The sequence below is a fragment of the Pollachius pollachius genome (genome assembly GCF_949987615.1).
Source record: "Pollachius pollachius genome assembly, chromosome: 4".
Taxonomy (NCBI): domain Eukaryota; kingdom Metazoa; phylum Chordata; class Actinopteri; order Gadiformes; family Gadidae; genus Pollachius; species Pollachius pollachius.
The window spans coordinates 28,400,311-28,419,672 of NC_136937.1; the positions used below are offsets into that span (position 1 = coordinate 28,400,311).

At 46.7% G+C, this 19,362-nt stretch overlaps 1 protein-coding gene across 1 annotated transcript in view; it reads left to right on the forward strand.

The window, feature by feature from the left end:
• LOC307074733 (CLIP-associating protein 1-B-like) overlaps positions 1 to 9,919 on the forward strand; it is a 53,877-nt gene extending 43,958 nt beyond the window's left edge. Inside the window, exons 29-36 of the mRNA XM_079735005.1 lie at positions 2,088 to 2,235; positions 2,567 to 2,792; positions 2,974 to 3,027; positions 3,805 to 4,007; positions 4,444 to 4,572; positions 5,656 to 5,862; positions 6,272 to 6,388; positions 6,915 to 9,919. Of these exons, the coding sequence (XP_079591131.1) occupies positions 2,088 to 2,235; positions 2,567 to 2,792; positions 2,974 to 3,027; positions 3,805 to 4,007; positions 4,444 to 4,572; positions 5,656 to 5,862; positions 6,272 to 6,388; positions 6,915 to 6,998 (1,168 nt within the window). The 3' untranslated portion in view covers positions 6,999 to 9,919. The remainder of the gene's footprint in view (positions 1 to 2,087; positions 2,236 to 2,566; positions 2,793 to 2,973; positions 3,028 to 3,804; positions 4,008 to 4,443; positions 4,573 to 5,655; positions 5,863 to 6,271; positions 6,389 to 6,914) is intronic.
• The last annotated feature ends 9,443 nt before the right edge of the window (positions 9,920 to 19,362 follow it).

The window sequence follows — 19,362 nt, forward strand, 5'->3', positions numbered from 1 at the left end:
CCTCCCCTACTCTCCTCCCTCACCCCTCCCTACTCTCCTCCCTCACCTCCCCTTCTCTCCTCCCTCCCCTCCCCTACTCTCCTCCCTCTCCTTCCTCACCCCTCCCCTACTCTCCTCCCTCCCTTCCCCTTCTCTCCTCCCTCCCTACTCTCCTCCCTCTCCTTCCTCACCCCTCCCCTACTCTCCTCCCTCCCTTCCCCTTCTCTCCTCCCTCCCCTCCCCTACTCTCCTCCCTCCCCTCCCCTTCTCTCCTCCCTCCCCTCCCCTTCCTACCCTCCTACCTCCCCCCCACCCCGTCCGGTAACAGTCGCTCATGGGGCCTCTCCTCCGCTCGCCCCACCCCTCTCTCTGCTCCCACCTCCCCCACCGCCGTCCCCCCCTCTCTCAGGGCCCTCCGGCGTGCTTACTCTCCCAGGTAACACCCGCCCCCTCCTCCCTCTCCCCTCCCCCTCCACCTCACCCCCTCCCCTCTCGTCGTCACCCCATGGGAGGCTTTCAACACTGCAGTCCCACGATAGCGGTCTTCGTGGGCGGTGAAAAACTAAGAACACATTCATTTATGTTTAAACGAAGGAAGTGCAATCCCTGAAGGAGTGTACTGTAGAAACCCACTCCTATTGACACGCTCACACACACACGTCTGTCCTACAGGGTACCCGCGGAGGTATTCAAAGGGCCTCAAGAGTCTTAAATGTCCGAGGGCCTCAGAAGGCCCTCGGGCGTCACGAACGCCACCTGCATTCGCGACAGAGTGCAGCGTTCACATAGTGTTTTGGGGAGGCTTGCAAAAACATAGGATGTAAACCCTTTTTTCTCTAAATTGGAGACTTATTTCAGTCACAGTGATCAGATGGCGTCAAAAATGAGATATGTTAGATAGCATAGCCCGCGATGGCTTCATATCGCAGGCATGGCACTTTTGTTGTCAGACAGGCAGCACTGCTTAATGGCACTCAATGAGGGTGTAAACTTACAAAGAAATTTCAGGTTGAGGACAGTCTATTTCCTATTCAACTTTGGGAGTGAAATCTGTATTAGATTGCGTTCTAAATGGTATTCAAAATGTATTCAAAAGTCTTAAACTAAAGTGGTTAGGGTTAGTTGAAACCTGCCGATACCCTGGCCCTCACTGATGCACTTCATCTCCTCAATCTGTTTCTCTCATCGGTTTGTGTTCATTATAGTACTGTTGGTTTGATGTTATCAATTTGTGTATTATTGAAATGAAATCATTCAAATGGAAGAAAACAATAGAGCCTTACTGCTCAGCAAGCTGCCTTGTCCGTCCCGTCTTGTCATGCGCTGTGTCCGGGTCACATGCATGCTGCAGTCCGTGCACATGCACGTTTCCGTGCTCCCGGTATGCTCACTACTGCATCATGAGGTCACTTGTTGTTCAGCTCAGTCTTAATACAGCCTGGTCGCAATGGAATGACCCAAGAACCCCAGACGGTCCAATTGCATTAACGAAAAGGCCAGCGTTTGAACATCCAAAGTGTCTTCTTCATCAACTGCTCGGTAGCTCTAAAGGTTAAGGAGAGGGCCTAGAGAGCGTGGTAAAGTATTAACAGTGCTGAACATATTACAGGACAGTATTGTGATTGATGTGGAGTTGGGTGGCCTAGATTTCCGGCCATAATTTGTTTATTTTTGGATGAATAGGTTTGATTGTATCAAGAAAAGGGAAGACATTTTTAGATTTGGAGATTGAGATGATTTCTTTCCAAATTAATAGAAAATAGAAAGCTGTAAACTTAAGTGAGGGACGGCATTAATGGGATTGAATTAACTTGAAGGGCTGCATTAGCTGTGAACTGGAAATTAAGTTACGCAAACGTCTGCCACAACTTAGTGCAGGGGTTCACTTTCGGGCCGGAGAAATGGATTCAAAACAAAATCCTAAAGTTAGTTGCAGCCATATGCGCTCATGTTTTCTAAATTCTAACGTTTTGGTGATTGGTCAGTTTCGGTGATAAGCTAGGCTGCTTGTCTGCGCGACACAGACTAAATTAGGTTAGCGTTAGCAAGTTGCTTTCATATCCATGACAAAAGTCGTTAATAACGAAATTTGTATGTGTCAACGACAGCCTGCTGGAGTTCGACAGCGAGAACCTGAACTCGGAGGAGATCTACAGCTCGCTGCGCGGCGTCACCGAGGCCATCCAGAACTTCCGCTTCCGCAGCCAGGAGGACCTCATGGAGCCTCAGAGGCGCGACGGCAAGAAGGACTCCCTGGTGAGCAACAGCACCCCCTGCTGGCTGCGGTTTATAAGCTCAGATTGACGCGATTTAGGACTGTACATTTTGTAAATTCGTCACGTGAATGATAAATTTACAATCTCATGTTTTTGTGTTTTTGTGTTTTCTCAGTTTTCGCAAAGGTATTAGTAGACTAGACGCTCAAACATTTCTTGAGCTACATATATATTTTCTTATTTTTTGAGAGTTTGTTTTTGGAGATATTGAACACATTCATATTGGTTGTCTTAACAGATATATTGTCTGCATATTTGTAGACAAACAGTGTTCAGTGGCTGAGCCAACACGTTGTGGTTGCTGTTCCCAGTCAGGACTGGGCGCGTCCCTGGACTCGGACCCCCGGTTCGGCAACGGCGTGGGGGAGGGCGGCCGCATGGCGCTGGACAACAAGACGTCCCTGTTGAACACGCCGTCGCCGCGCTCCTTCTCCAGCCCGCGCTTCCGCGACTACAACCCCTACAACTACACGGACACCATCGGCACGCTGGACAAGACCCCCCTGAAGGGGGTGCTGTTTGACGACGCCTCAGACGGTCAATACTCTGTTCCTCCAAACCGATTTTCTTTAGGGATATTGTGTTCGGGAATGTTCAATGGACGTGTTTCTGGAATATTTAATGCGTTTTAGCAATGTGAAAAACTAAAAAATTATTTGTTAGGTTCCAAATGTACTGTACTCTAAAACTGAATATCTTTTTTTTTTATTCATGACAGGCCGTCGGCAAGAAAGTGTTGAAAACAAAGTGGCCCCGCCCAAGAGCTTCCCTGGTAAAGTCCCATTCGGTCCCACATTATATTCTAGCATTTTACTGGGATCTTGTTTAATCACACATACCTACAAATTCCCTTATATGTTTGTGTGTCACACAAGGCTTAAATATTGCTTTCCCACGAGACAGAAGAGATAGTATTTATACAATGCACGTACATGTATATCCATATTGTGGTAGAAATCAAATGTATGTGTTGATTCAGACAGTCGAATATATCATATTATAGACCGAATGGCAAAATCTGTCCTGTCATATTTATTAATGCTCTCTGTCTGTCTGTCTGGCTCCCCGTCTGTCTGTCTCTGTCTGTCTGTCTGTCTCTGTCTGTCTGTCTGTCTGTCTGTCTGGCTCCCTGTCTGGCTCCCCGTCTGTCTGTCTGTCTGTCTGTCTGTCTGTCTGTCTGTCTGTCTGTCTGTCTGGCTCCCCGTCTGTCTGTCTGTCTCCCCGTCTGTCTGTCTGTCTGTCTGGCTCCCCGTCTGTCTGTCTGTCTCCCCGTCTGTCTGTCTGTCTGTCTGGCTCCCCGTCTGTCTGTCTGTCTGTCTGTCTGTCTGTCTGGCTCCCCGTCTGTCTGTCTGTCTGTCTGTCTGTCTGTCTGTCTGGCTCCCCGTCTGTCTGTCTGTCTGGCTCCCCGTCTGTCTGTCTGTCTGGCTCCCCGTCTGTCTGTCTGTCTGTCTGGCTCCCCGTCTGTCTGTCTGTCTGTCTGTCTGCCTGTCTGTCTGGCTCCCCGTCTGTCTGGCTCCCTGTCCGTCCGTCCGTCCCTGTGTGTGTGCAGCTGGGCCGACCGAGCAGCTGGAGCTGGTGGGGGAGCTTCTGAAGGAGCTGTCCCAGGGCCAGGCTGTGGAGCGGGGGCCGGAGCAGCGCCGCGCGGCCCTGCTGGAGCTGCTGAAGGTGGCCCGGGAGGACAGCCAGGTGGTGTGGGAGGAGCACTTCAAGACCACCCTGCTGCTGCTGCTGGAGACCCTGGGGGACAAGGACGTGAGCAGCCCCTCCACACGCCGCCATCGCTCGTAGTTCGCTCGTGGTCAACTAGTTGTTGGCTTGTAGTTAGCCCGTAGTCAGCGAGCTATTAGCATCTAGCTAGCGAGTATTTGGCTTGTAGCTAGCTAGTTATTAGCTAGCAGTCAGCAAAATTTTAGCTAGTCGGCTAACTTGTAGCTAGTCAGCTAGCTGTCAGTAGCTAGCGAGTATAAGCTTGTAGCTAGCTGGTTGTGAGCTGGTAGTCAGCTAGCTGTTAGTTTGGAGCTAGTGAGTAGTAAGCTAGTAGCTAGCTAGTTATTAGCTAGTAGCAAGTTAGCAGTTAACTATTAGGGAGCAGTCATTGGTTAAAAAAATATGATTAGCTATATTCGTATTGTGTATTCTGATAATTCAACGACCACGATTTTAAAATACCCTTGTCCACCCCTCACAGCACACGATCCGTGCACTCGCGCTGCGCGTCCTGAGGGAGATCCTGAAGAACCAGCCGGTGCGCTTCAAGAACTACGCAGAGCTCACCATCATGAAGACCCTGGAGGCCCACAAGGATGTGCACAAGGAGGTGAGCACGGGGGACGTCCAGCTGGGAGAGAGGGTGGTTGGACCTGCAGGAACCACCTCTACGGCCACTTCTGTAGATCCACAGTGCACCACACCTATTTCAACACCAACAACCTAAAGGAATAAATGAGGGGTGTTTCTTCCTGACATGGCTCTGCATTCCCTCTGGGAAGCCGACCACATGAGCTTCTTTAAAGATCACCTATTATACTACTTTTCTGGTCTTCATTTCTTATTAATGACTCCTATAGAGCAACCTGACATGAATCGCAGCACAAAAAACTGTGTAGATTTTCGGGAAACTCTTCCTCTCGTCTGGGCACTTTCAGCATTCTGTCAACACTCGGATTCGTCCTTCTCCGCCCCCTCGCCCCCCTCCTGCCAACCCCACTCCGTTGTGATTGGTTACCTTCTGGAAGAGCATGTTGCAGCATTACCATACATGGAAAATCCGGATTGTTCTACGTAGATAAATCCCGGAAATTTGAACAAGTGAATGGCGACCGGCGTCCCTAGTGTTTAGCGCTCTGCACAACCACCCCAGACGGTCAGCAGGGAATACGGCTGAATGCATGTACGTCATTAATTGACACTTTAGTATGGTTAAACATGACTATAAATCATTGTAACAACGTTTATAGGTCATAAAAGTCGAAAAGCATAATAGGTGCTCTTTAAAGGTGACAGATTATACCTCCAGGTTTGAGTGTGATTAGCCGTTACAAGCCGTTATGAAAATCGGGCTCTTCTGACATCACAGGTGGGCGTGTCCACCTAGGTGTATGACGGATAGATGAGCAACGTTTGCTACAGTCCACTGGGTACGATGGTGGACTGATCTATCCAGCACACATCTAGGTGGACTCGCCCACTTCTTAGCGGCTAATCACACTCAAACCTTGAGTGTGATGTCACCTTTTAAGCAAATAATTAGGAATGTTCCTTCCAGACATGGCTCTGCATTGCTCTGGGAAGGCGACCACATGAGCTTCTTTAACACGCAACCATTTAATCTTAGTATTCAGCAAAAGAGACCGCAATGCCTCAACGATCCCCCCCCACCCCCCCCATTGTCTTTTGAAAGGTTGTGCGGGCGGCGGAGGAGGCGGCCTCCACCCTGGCGAGCTCCACCCACCCGGAGCAGTGCATCAAGGTGCTGTGTCCCATCGTGCAGACGGCCGACTACCCCATCAACCTGGCCGCCATCAAGATGCAGACCCGGGCCATCGAACGCATTGCCAAGGACTCCCTGGCCTCCCTGCTGCCCGACGTCATCCCCGGCCTGCTGCAGGTAAACGCTCACGCTAGTCATGCTAATGCTAAGCGCGCTAAGGCAATTGTTGTTGACGATATTCATGCTAGCGGTGTTCGTGCCACTGATGTGGATGCTACCACAACTGATGATACCGCTATTGATGCTGACTCGACTGATGTTATTGCTTTCGATGCTAGCGCTATCGATTATAGTAGTTTAGTTGATTGATGCATTTGCGTAAATGAAAGTAAATGTAATTTGTGCAAATGCTAATATGCCAACTATAACAGGGTGTACTCTGTATTATAGGCTACCATAGCAAATCTAAAAATGCTAGCAATAATTCAAAAAAAAAAATTATAATAATGCTTCTGCCTATCCCAGTAAAGTTCAATGTTAAAAGTACATTGCAGTTCACCTTTAAACCATGTTTCCTCCCACGCAGGGCTACGACAACACGGAAAGCAGCGTGCGCAAGGCTAGCGTGTTCTGCCTGGTGGCCATCTACTCTGTGATCGGAGAGGAGCTGAAACCACACCTGGCTCAGCTTACCGGCAGCAAGGTACGAGCTTGTGTGTCCTGTCATGCCTAGGTTACCTCATGGTATAGGGACGGGGAATGTGGAATACACATGAACATAATTTTTGTGTCTGTGACAAAATGGAATAGATTTGGCCTACTATGTTAAAGATCATGTTAGAGAGGTTAATGCAAAAATAATAAATAAAATACCATGGTTTTGTGTTTACTTGCACTCACATTTTTGATTCTAGGTTTAACTTTATTCATATTTTGATATGGTCTTCACTCTTTCATATTGATTTGTATTTGTATTGACTGCTGCCTTTGCGACCAATAAATGAGCCGGGATGAAGAATGTACACGTCTTATCACAGCTTCTAAAACCTTAGTTTAGGTTAGGCGGTTTTGTCTCCAATCACAATCACTAACCAAAATAATCACTTGCTTTCAGGGTAAAAAGTATCCTCCCCTTGTATGGTTTAAGTCAGATAGGTCAGGTATTGTCTGGTGTTTAAAGCGGTGGCAGAGCCTCTGACGCCCCCTGCTGTCCGTTTGTTTTCCTGCAGATGAAGCTGCTCAACCTGTACATCAAGCGGGCCCAGACATCCACCAGCAACAGCAGCAGCTCCTCCGACATTTCCTCCTACTAGCCTCTCCTCCTAGGGGCGTCGTCACGGCAACCACACACACCTTCTCCCGCCGTCGTAATGGGGCCACGCCGAAGTTCAGAGTCGGTTTTTTCCGGGAGACATGTCACTCCCTGTCTGAATTCAGCCCACTCCTGTGGACCACCATGTTGTTGTTGTTGTTTTTCTTTCCTATGAGTTTCCACAGCCGACTCTTTTCCCGCCTCTCCCTTGCGGACGGACCTGAGAGACGTCCGTGTTCCCAGAGTCTCGACCGACGCACCACCTTGGCACGGTGTTGTTGTTTATCCTCCATCCTTCTCGTTGCCCTTCTGGGGGGGGTTTATTTTGTCACGCCGTCGCCACAAGGGGGTCCCGGCGTTCTTCCAGTGGGTTTCCAGAGAGTTCTTGTGCAGGTGTTTCTCTTCATTTGTTTGGTTAGTCATGGGTTTGATCTTCTCCATCGCCCTTTTGAACCTCCTCCGCCATCGTTTGAGCGTTCAGAGCGATCGCAAAGACGCCTCCAACCAGCGACAGCAGAGTGGCGATGTTTCATACTCACTGAGATGAGGACGATTCAGACAGAGAGAGAGAGAGAGAGCAGAGGGACCCTTACTCTCTCTCTCTCTCTCTCTCTCTCTCTCTCTCTCTCTCTCTCTCCCCTTTGCTCCTATGTCCCCGCCCTAGAGATCCTCGTGTCACATTGTCTCCTCTCTCATTAAGGTTCCGGTCCTTGCCGTACAGTTTGGGAAACCTCACACCCCCTGACCATCAGTATTCCATTGCTGTGTGAACGAAACCTGACCACCATTTATATCAAGCCTTTTATGTTTGTTTTGTGTTGTTTTTGTTTTGCTTTGACACATCATACCTTATAGTATATATCGAATGTAAGAGCAAACGCTTTTGAGTGATTTCCAAGGGTTTGGACTCCGATCCGCCGCCTGTTGGCTTGTGGGATTGGCAGTGTTCTGGGGGCCTGTGGGGGCCTCGGGCCCCCAAGGTCTTGTGATGGGTAAGAATGGGCGGGGGGGGGGTACGCTTATACGGGATCAAATTCAACACTTTGAACCAAAATGTATCCTGAATGTGGGATTCAATGTGCATTGTTGTGGACCCAAACGCATTAACTACACGCACAAGTATGTGTGCAATGAATGCTTAGAAATATGAATGTCTATTTACTCCAAATTCACCCTGTCGTTTTGAAACGATCATTTGGCTGGCCAGTGATAACGCACGTGAAAGCAGAAGCTTATTTAGCAATACGGCCTCAATAGATCTTACAATCGGGTGATTATATTATTAAAGCGTCGGTTAATTTAGAAGACATCGTTGTACTTCCGTGGCGAGTAGGCTCATAACGGTTTTTGTTGTGGTTTAACCTTTGATGAGAAGGATGTTTTTGTTCACAAGGGTCCAGAGAAACAGCCCTAGTCCTTTGAAACGGTTGAAAATATTGTTGAAAATATTTGAAATGCTGTTGCTCAGAATTGCTCCCAGATTGACTACTGCGAGTGATTGAGTTGAAGTTCCAAATCACTAAACGGTTGGTTAGGATACCGTCTCCTATTTATGCTGATGAGATTGAATCGGGTTCAAATGATTCCTTTATGAATAAGGACTGAAGGTTACACGTCTAAAAAAACGCATTCATCGTTAAAACTACTGTAAGCAAAAAGCTAAAAGAGGAAAGAAATTCTTGTTTTTTTTGTACATTTTGTCAACATGCATTTGTAAAACATACCAGCAATTGTTGGAGAAGGATTAGTGTATAAATTATTGAAACTCTTCTAAATTGAATGTAATGGGCTCGGAGGATATTTTGTGTGGCCTTTCTTAATGTGAAATATTGTCTCTGCTTTTAGGCGGGAAAGCAATATCTAGTGCGACAGACCAACAAACAGCCATATTAGACATTACACAAAATTACCCCCCAATCTATTTTAAAAAGGATCATAATTTGGGAAATATTGAAAGAAATAACATTTGAGGTAGGAAGGAAATTTAAAATGAATACCCATAGTTTGTGTTTTTTTTATATGGTTTATTTTATTTCGTTTTTTTTACGTGAAAGCACTGTAAAAGTCTGTTACGTCTTACGCAAGACTCTGTTTCTATGGTCAATGTACCTGCGCTGCTTAACAGGAACACTTTCAGTATTTATTTATCTTCTTAAAAATCTTCACCATCAAGTGATTCCAATCAGTTGAATAGAGTTCTTATTTCTTAACATTATCAAGCTCGCAACTATGGAGATTTCACCAGGGTGGGATGTAAAGAAAGCATTAGTTTACCATGTCTCTTCAGTGCTCACAATTTCCATACTAAGACTGTTATAAGGCTGTACCAGCGCTACCATTTTTGGCTTAAATTAGTTTTTAGAATTTATTTTACAAGCCATTCTGTTCAGCTGCGTCTGAACTCAATGTTCTTCTGACTAGCCAATCAAGTTGTATCTCCATTTGATCCAACCCCTTTTCAATGAGGCGTCACCATAGGACCAAAACAGGTGTTACTCATCACGCTAATGATTGCGCTGCTCCTTGTATGGCAACAGGGCCCGACTAGTAGACGTAATAGCGCCACTAGTTTAGCCTTAGAATCGCGCACTGATACATACAAGGAGCAGAGCCATAATTAGTGTTGTGAGCGACACTCGTGGTCCCACGACGGCGCCTGCGGAAAGGGTCCATGGAGACCTGAGTGACGTAGAGCCCTATCGTGTCACCGTCACGTCTTCTGCAACACCACCTTGCCTTTGTAATAATCGGTAATGACATCACAACTAACAACAGAACGTCTAACATTCCCAGCATCGAGCGACGGTCGTTTATAACTGTTCCTTGTGTGTGTGCCACGACCACATATTTGTTCAAAAAAATCTAAATAAAATAAGTGTTTTACTAAAGGTAAAAAAAAATAAAATAAAAGTCAACGTGGAAGTAATTGTGAATTCATTCGAGACGTTGGAAGGCCGCATAAATATATATATATATATATATATATATATATATATATATATATATATATATATATATATATATATATATATATATATATATATATATACGCGCGGCCAAACCTCCGGACATGCGTCGCCTTCCCAGCACAGCTTTAACTGCTAAACGCTCCACCGCGTACTGACCCCTTAAATAGGTCCATGACTGACACCCACCACTCTTTGCTTCGCCCCGCCGATGTTCGCCATGGTGACCCCATGGCGGGGTCGGGACGTCTTCGCTCCCCACGGAGACGTGCGTCACTTTAATTTCGCCAGCGGCACGACCGCTACCTTTTTCCTATGATTGCTGAGTTGCTTACACAACTCACACACTTGCATGCCACCTGTCTTAGTTTTACTCCTTTTTCTCGGGCTGTCCTGTATTTATTTAACCTTTTGGACCTTGCTATGTTTTGAATGTATATATTTACGTGCCGTTTCTTTGTCGTTTGGTTCTTTTCCTTCATCCCGACCTGTGAAAGTCGTTGCAGACATTTAAGGATTAAATAAAGTGTCAGACTTTTTTGTGTGTGTGTGTGTGTGTGTGTGTGTGTGTGTGTGTGTGTGTGTGTGTGTGTGTGTGTGTGTGTGTTATTAATTACGTTATAACAATACATATATTGCCAAATACATCACTTCATACTACGATGCTAACACAACAACGAGTGGAACAAAAAAAGTGGAACAAAAGCTGAAGTGAGACATTGTTCGGGCGGTATGCGTGTGTATTTATGTGTTGCCAGGGGTGCATTTGCATTCGGTGTGTGTTATTTTATTTTTTACGATATTATTATTCAAGAGGAAAGCCGAGCCAAGATCGGAGGTCTCATCAACATTTTCTGGCCATCGCGTACATCCTGCGCGCTCGTCCCAAAAGCAGTGTGATCCACGTTGTACATCATACGGCGGGGTGAACAAATGTCTTGTCAGGAGTGTGTGTCTGCAGTGCTTCATCACAGTCTCCAGGAGAGGGAGGGAGAGCGATGCGGGCCCCCAAACCGTCCGGGATAATTGGGATGGCTCCTCAGTCCGGCACACGCTCGCATAGGGGAGTAGAGGAAAATAACAGACTTTCAAAATAAAAGTTGGTGCGGTATTTCAGGTGCACGGAATGGAATAGTGAAATGTGTTTAATAAGGCTGGAGGTATTTATTAAGCATCCACCTCCTCAGCACAGCGTATTTGACTTTGAATTACAGACCGACCGGGATTTCAATATCGTTATATTAGCTAAAGCTGAGAACAGAGGCTCCTTTCAGTGTGACGTCACTTCAGGCCTTGCATGGCCGTTGATCAAAACGAACCTACATACTTGATCAAAGTATGAGCAACGGTTAAACCAGAACTGATTATACTCCGTAAAATCGAAATTATTAATTAAAATCCAGGTTACTTGAGTTAAAGTGGCCGTGTTGTGCGGTGGGTAGATGCAGTTCGTCCCCCAGCGTGGTCTCCGTGTTTGAGAGACACCGAGGGCCTTCTGGACGCCTGCAGCTCCCGCTTCTCCGTCTTCATCATCAGACCATCAGACCTACCTTCACACGGTCCTCATCGCCTTCTCAACACGGTATGATTGGCGTGGTTGCAAGGGGACGGAGGAAGATGGAGCACGTCGCCTTTGAAGGTTGAATCCAATTTTAAGGTAAAAAAAAAGTTGCCATTAAAAGTCTACTTCAGAAGTCCGCTCTGTGTTGAGCTGTAACGCAGATTGTTAATGCAATATGAGTAATATGATTAAGCAAGTTATTAAGTTAGGCCTATAACTTACTGACTTAACTTAATAAATTGCTTAATTGCTTTGTAAACATAGCTATAACGACCCAGGCATGAAGGCAACTTATTTAATACTGTCACTGAAGCTATATTCTTATTCTAAAACGCATACATTTAATTTTCCATTTGAAACGGCGTATGGTGGATAATCAGGTGTTAAGTATACGATGGACGGCAGATGGCGCTACGAACATTAGTGTTGGAAAACCTAAAGATTCCTGCGGTCTAAATTGACTACTGCGTTTTTACTCGATGTAGGTTTCATCAACTTTCCTTTATGTCGATGTTATATAAACATTTTAATTCTGCGTGAATTGATATATTTAATAAATAAATAAATACATACTGTATATTTTGTTCTAGACTCATGCCATGTGTTTTTTTGGCGTAATTGATACGAATTTATCATCTGCGTTATTGCATTGCTAAGCGTTCAAGTTCTTTGTCGTACCTTGTGCCTTGCAGTATTTATCGTGTCATTATCGACTCATTTTAATGTTTTATCAATGTTATCTTTTCTTTTGGTGTGTGTGTGTGTGTGTGTGTCTGTGTGTGTCTGTGTCTGTGTCTGTGTCTGTGTCTGTGTATAGAGATCCACATTGTTATTTCATTACTAATACTAAGCTTCTGGTTTGTTCGTCTGATTCTAAACATAATCCAGTCTACTTATTAACGGTAGTGTTACCTGAGTGACCCCGCCACACACACACACACAGATTTATACACAGATTATTGCAGCAATGTATACACATCCAAACACACTCGACAGAAGAGCAGAAGGGGGTGTACAATACATCCAAGTCCATTTAACTTACCAGCACTCCTATGGACAAATACTACATGTGTTTTCCTATAACCATTCAAATGTGTTGGCAGTAGGATACCTGATCACCCTCCTCTCAGGAAATGAAATCCATCACATGGAAAGGTGCAGACTTCAAGCCAAAAAAAAATGGTCACCAACACATTTGCATCACAGATACCTGATACCTTCGCTATCTCTAATAGAGTAGAAAAAAACGGAAAAAAAACACTAAAATCAGAACGACTGAAGTGTGAATATCAAGGTCCCGGACACAAGGCCCCAGGCCAGCGGTGTCTCCGTGTGTGTGTGCCAGGGAACGGCGGGGCCGCTGTGTCCTCTGTGTGGCAGCGTGTGTGAGCGCACGGTGTTTCGTTTTACAACGCAAACTCACCAGAATGAATCTTTAAACACATCTTTCGGATCACTGGCTCCTAATGGGCCGCTTCATTCCTCCATCAAAGCCCCCTTGTTTTTTTATTATTATTCTGTGTGCGGCGGCGGTGTGTGTCTGTGTGTGTGTGTGTGTGCGCACCGCACCGCTTGTGTGCGTGTGTATGAGTGTGTGTGATTGGTGTGTGTGTGTTATTGGTGCTTGTGTGTGTGTGTGTGTGTGTGTGTGTGAGTGTGCGTGCGCACCGCTCGTGTGTGTGTGTGTGTGTGTGTGTGTGTGAGTGCGTGTGTGTGTGAGAGAGTTTGTGTGCGCACCGGGCCGCTCGCGCGCGTGCGTGAGTGTGTGTGTGCACCGCACCGCTCATGTGATTTTGTGTGTTTGTGTGTGTGTGCGTGTGTGTGTGTTTGTGCTCCGCACTGCTCTTGTGCTTTTGTGTGTTCGTGTGATTGGTATGTGTGTGTGTGTGATTGGTATGTGCGTGTGTGATTGGTATGTGTGTGTGTGTGTGTGTGTGTGCATCTCTGTGTGTCTGCGTATGCGTGTGTGCGCGCACGCCGCCCTCTACCAAAGAGGTGTCGCGGGCGATCGCTCCGTCAGATGTTGTACCTTCAAACGGCCTCGTCGCGCCGCGGTGGCCTCCGACACACGCCGCGCCGGGGCCCCGCCCGCCTCATTAGTATGCACGCGCGCCCCTGCTGAAAATTAATTTCATTAAAAGGCCCTCGCTTTGGCGGGGCCCTGCCCGGCCCGTGCTGTTTAAAAGCCCTCATGGTGTATGATTACCGCCCGCCCCCCCCAACAGGGCTGGGAGTGGCGGGCGGGGTCAGGGGGGTCGCCCAAATGAAAGAGAAGGACTTCATTGTGAGATGACTGGCCCATAAATCATCCAGCGTTTTTCTATAAATCACGGCAGATGGCAGGGTAGCGGGGCCGGGGACTCGTGGGAGCGCCGGGCGCGCGGCCCCTGTGCATGATGGGAAGAGGAAGTAGTGGGGAGGGAGGGGGGAGCAGGCATGCCGGCGGGCGAGGGTCAGTGTGGAGGCGGGGCCAAGTCGGGCCGCGGTGGAGGAACGCCGGCTCAATAGAGAAGCCTGGACCTCCCCCCCCCACCCACCTCACTGCTCTTCCTCCTCCCTTCACCCCCCCCCCCCTCTCTACACCTGACGAGATGAGATGCAGAAGCACGTGCGTGTGTGTGTGTGTGCGTGTGCACGAACGTGTGCGTGTTAGCTCCCCGGGCTGGCTTCCGTTTAGCGGCTCTAATCTGCCTGTTTAATATGGAGACAACTTCATCCCCACGCGCGCACACACACACACACACACACACACACACACACTTCTTACCTGCATACCCACACTAATGCACACACACACGTAAACTCTCCTCAACCGCACACACACACACACACACACACACACACACACACACACACACACACACACACACACACACATGCGCGCGTACGTCCCTGAAGCTGGAGTGAGTGCTGTCAGGTTGACATGAAATGTCGGCCCGGGAGGGCAGATGATCCCCTCCACCCTCACCTTCATTATTCATCATCACTATTTAACAGGCTGGACCGGGGGCCACAGCTGGGAGGGCCCTCCACACACACTGCTGCTGCTGTACACACACCAACACACTGCTGCTCTACACACACCAACACACTGCTGCTCTACACACCAACACACTGCTGCTCTACACACACCAACACACTGCTGCTGTACACACCAACACACTGCTGCTCTACACACCAACACACTGCTGCTCTACACACACCAACACACTGCTGCTGTACACACCAACACACTGCTGCTGTACACACCAACACACTGCTGCTGTACACACCAACACACTGCTGCTCTACACACACCACCACACTGCTGCTCTACACACACCAACACACTGCTGCTCTACACACACCAACACACTGCTGCTCTACACACCAACACACTGCTGCTCTACACACACCAACACACTGCTGCTCTACACACCAACACACTGCTGCTTTACACACCAACACACTGCTGCTCTACACACCAACACACTTCTGCTCTACACACACCAACACAATTTACAATTATAAATCATTGCATTTCCTAGTTTGCTTTCAATGACACCCAAAGCGCTTTATACATAATAAAAGTAGACCTGCTACAACTGATAATATCAACAACAAGTTGATAGTAATGATATTAATATTGCTCATATTGATAAGCCTAGGAATCAAGATGTCAGCCCATATCGCGGGACGTCATGCTCCACTGTGTCAATGATCAGAGCCAATTCGATGAGTGGGCCGCCATCTTTATCGGTGTTTACTTTATCTAGGCTACTTATTCAAAGTACGCAAATCTGGGTTTACCATTTACATGGCTTCCAAAATGTCATCAGCAAGGCAGCTGCTCTTGGCAAGGACTCACAGAGACACCGGCTATCATCTCGTCTGTGGTTATAATTGACATTACATTTCACATGACATCGTTATGTTTCTAAAATGAAATTTTCACGGAGAAAAGCCCTCCGCGGGAATTGAACTCATTACGCCACGACTGATAACCGAGAGCTCGCTCCGCTGCGCTGGCGAGATGCAGGCTGCGCTCTTGTCGGAGGCTGTAACTGACAGTTAAACGTATGACATTGTTATGGTTACAAAGTAACTTCAATAGCTGTTGAGTCTGTATGGAGCCCATTCTGCAGGGCTGGATCCCCAGGTCTCAGAGAACGATAGGCAACCGTTCTGTCTCTACACCGTGCCACCGAGAAGTCATCGATGAAGTGGTCAGGGGTTACACTTAGACGTTACAATTCAAATGACATTGTAACATTTCCAAAAATACATCATTACATCCATCCAGTTTATTTACACTGTACACGACTATTTTACGTTTTGGTTTCTAAAGAGTTTAAGCAGAGCTTGGAGTCATTTTTATCTGTGTAAAGATAGTTGTATATAAAGGGGGTGTTTTATACCGCCATAGTTTTGGTGTTTCTTTCAACAGTATAGTAATGTAACTAACTACACATGTCAAAAGATGGTGTAGCAACTGACCACAAATGAATGTGCCAAGTAATCCCAAAACAAATTATGAGTACATACAGCCTTATCAACTAATATTTCAACTGCCAGATTTATTTGCGGTGACACTTTTGGCTGCCAATCAAAATGCTTTTTGGGGGGCAAGGGCCACCATAACCCTCCCCTTATACACGCCTCTGCATTTCGGCAGACTTAAGATTTCTGCGGCTGACTGGAGGAATGACTGTCGGTCGGAGAGCAATGCTACACTGGAGTCTCGGCAGGAGCAAATGAACATCTGGTCGGAATTGCCGCTTGTGATAACTGTGGGCGTAATTTCTATGAAGAGGGTTTTCGTTTGTTTTGATCATTGTTTGGTAATAGCAGGAATCTGCGACGCGAGTTTTATTACAAAGAAGCAAAATGTGTTTTGAGTTTGCCGTGCTTAAGAAGCTCTTTGACGTGTGTTATCAAACATCATGAGTCATAGGGTTATTTTTGGTGGTTGGTGCGAAACGTGGAGGCATTCCTTCTGGAACGTTCAAAGGTGGACTCAGAATGTAGTCTCCATTTGATTTAAGTTGATATCATACAATATATCATCTGATGAATCAGATGTGTGTGTGTGTGTTTGTGTGTTTTCACTCTTTATTTTTGAGAGTGAAAACAAAATCAAGGACACATGATGATGTCATAATCTTTCTCTTCACGTCTCTCTGCCTGTCTCCGTCTCTGTCCCTCTCTTTTTCTTTATGTCTCTCCATCTCTGTCTCTCTCTTTTTCTTTATGTCTCTCTGTCTCTGGCTCTCTCTTTTTCTTTATGTCTCTACTTCTCTCTCTCTCTCTCGCTCTCTCACTCTCACTCTCTCCCTCCCCGCGGCCTCTCTTCAGTCCTGCTGGTCCTCCTCCTAAAGCCCCCCCTCTCTCAGTAACTCATTCCAACACTTAAAATGTTTATAAGCCCTCACTTCTCCAAACAAAAGCGGTCAGGTTGAGTGACCAGACCTGTCGAGGGCATACATGACCGCAGACACATTACTCACCCTGGACTGAAACTCAACCAAGGCGGTTCTTCAAATGTGGGTTCTTGAGAGAGAGAGAGAGAGAGAGAGAGAGAGAGAGAGAGAGAGAGAGAAATACTAACCCATCGCCAGGGATGGTTTGAGTGCGAAACAAGCAGAGAGACCTGAGGAGCGTGCTGTAACAGCTGTAATGTGAGAGTTCTGAGGATAAAAAGGCCATCACACGACACCTTCTTTGGATGTTTGCAGAGCAATGTTGAACGTCTCATCACGTCATTCGTAATTAATTAAATATTTGAAAGAAAATGAAAAATTACAATAAAGGATGAATCACGCTTTGCAATCAACCAAAACAAAGTGTGTGTGTGTGTGTGTGTGTGTGTGTAACTGACGTGGGCTGAGGGTGGTGTGTGAGAGAGGTAGTCAAGGCAAGGGCATTGGAGAGCATTTTGAAGTGGATGAAGTCTTCAATAGCCAGAACCAGGCTTCTGTCACCACCCTTGTAACCACACACACACACACACAAGCTCACACACACACACACACACACACACACACATAGGTCCGGCCCGGTGGACACTAATGCAAATTATAGCGGGATAATTTAATAAAACGCCGGGCAGCTTGATCTGTCCTTTTTATTACAATTATCATCAGGCAGGGGGTTACGTTCCATCATCAGAAACATAAACATCATCCATCATCGTTGTGTGATTAGCACTGTGACAGGCCACGGCCGGCAACGCATACATACTGGACTCTAATGTAGGAGGGGGCAGAGGCCCTCTGTGTTTTTAATAGCCAATGAGATATTAGATGATGACTTGTTAGAACATAATCAACAGCATGTCTCTCTCTATCTGCCCCCCTATCTCTCTCTCTGTCTCTCTCTCTGTCGCTCTCTTTCTCTTTCTCTATCTCTCTCATCTATCTTTCAATTGTATTCAATTCAAAAAAGCTTTGTTTGTATGGGGATTTTTTTTTTTTTTTTTTACATTGCCGAAGCAGGTGGAAAAACAAGCAAAAAAAGAAAAAATATGAATGAAGTCAAATAGCTAATATACATTCTTGTCTTGGTCTGTATGTGGCATCCCTTCTCGTCGGCTAGGCTGTGTTTACTGAGTCTATGCCCAGGATTATTTGAGTTTTGGGTCGGTCACGGTGGTCAGGTATTCTTATACTGTGTACTTTCTGTTTAGGGACGAGTAGCGTGCCAATTTGCTCTGATTTCTGGTTGATTCCTTCCATGTGCCAAATAGCTTTCTTATAATTAGGTTTTGCCGGCTGGGGTGGTGGTTGTGTTGTGGACAGAGGCCCAGGTCCAGCTGGCTAAGGGGACCTTTTTCTGGATGTAACTCTGTGGGTGAGGGCCTTGTTGTGGAGCATGGTGCTGTCGCCATCCTTCAGCCGGTGATACAGTTTCAGCGCCCTCGTCCATATTTTTAATAATATGTGGATTCCGTCCTCTTTCTGCTTTGCATGCATTATTTGGTGTTTATCTTTTGACTCTGGGAATAGATTTGCAGAATTCTACATGCAGAGTGTGTCCCATTTTATAACATCTTGCTCAGCGAGTGGACCCCAGACCTCACAGCCGTAGAGCGCGTTGGGTTCTATCAGCGCGGCCAAAATTTGGAGCCAGATTTTAATTGGAATGTCTAGTTTGATGTTTCGTTTTGTGGCATGAAAGGCCCTCTTTGCCTTGTCTCTGAGGTCATTCACGGCTTTGTTAAAGTTTCATGTCGGGCGGATGTTTACACCGAGGTAGGTAAAGTTGTCTGTGTAAAGTTGTCTCCTAGACTCTCTGAGTCTAGGACTATGGTTGTCTAAGTGGAATTTATATTTGTGGAGGCTGGATCAAATATCAAAATGTTTTTATTTTTTTACCAAGGTTCACTGTCAAGGCCAGTGTGTGGGTGTGGTTGTGGGTGTCAGAGTGAGTGAGTGAGTGAGAGAGAGAATTAACAATATGGCTGCCAGGCGCATGCTATCCCATTGCCACGGTCCTCCCCTGTTAAGTCCTTCCAGCTATGTGTCTGGAGGTGCCAGGGTCAAAGGAAAGACCTCCCCCTCCCCACACACATGCCACCTCACCACCGCCACCCTGCCAACTGAATAGATCCACTCAATTGAAACCGATGTACAACTGTGGAGTGTGTGTGTATGATGGCTGCATTAAGTAGCCTCACCTGGCCCGAGGCACACTGATTGGACTCTGGGGCTGGGTGAGGCTACGCACCTGTTTCACATTGAGTAATCAGTGTGCACAGGGTAAACCAGCCATCATCCCCCACCCTCAGACAGAGATCTCATGCATGGCTACATGGAGCACCATTGTCATGTATCATTACCTACAATCTTACAATAAACCAG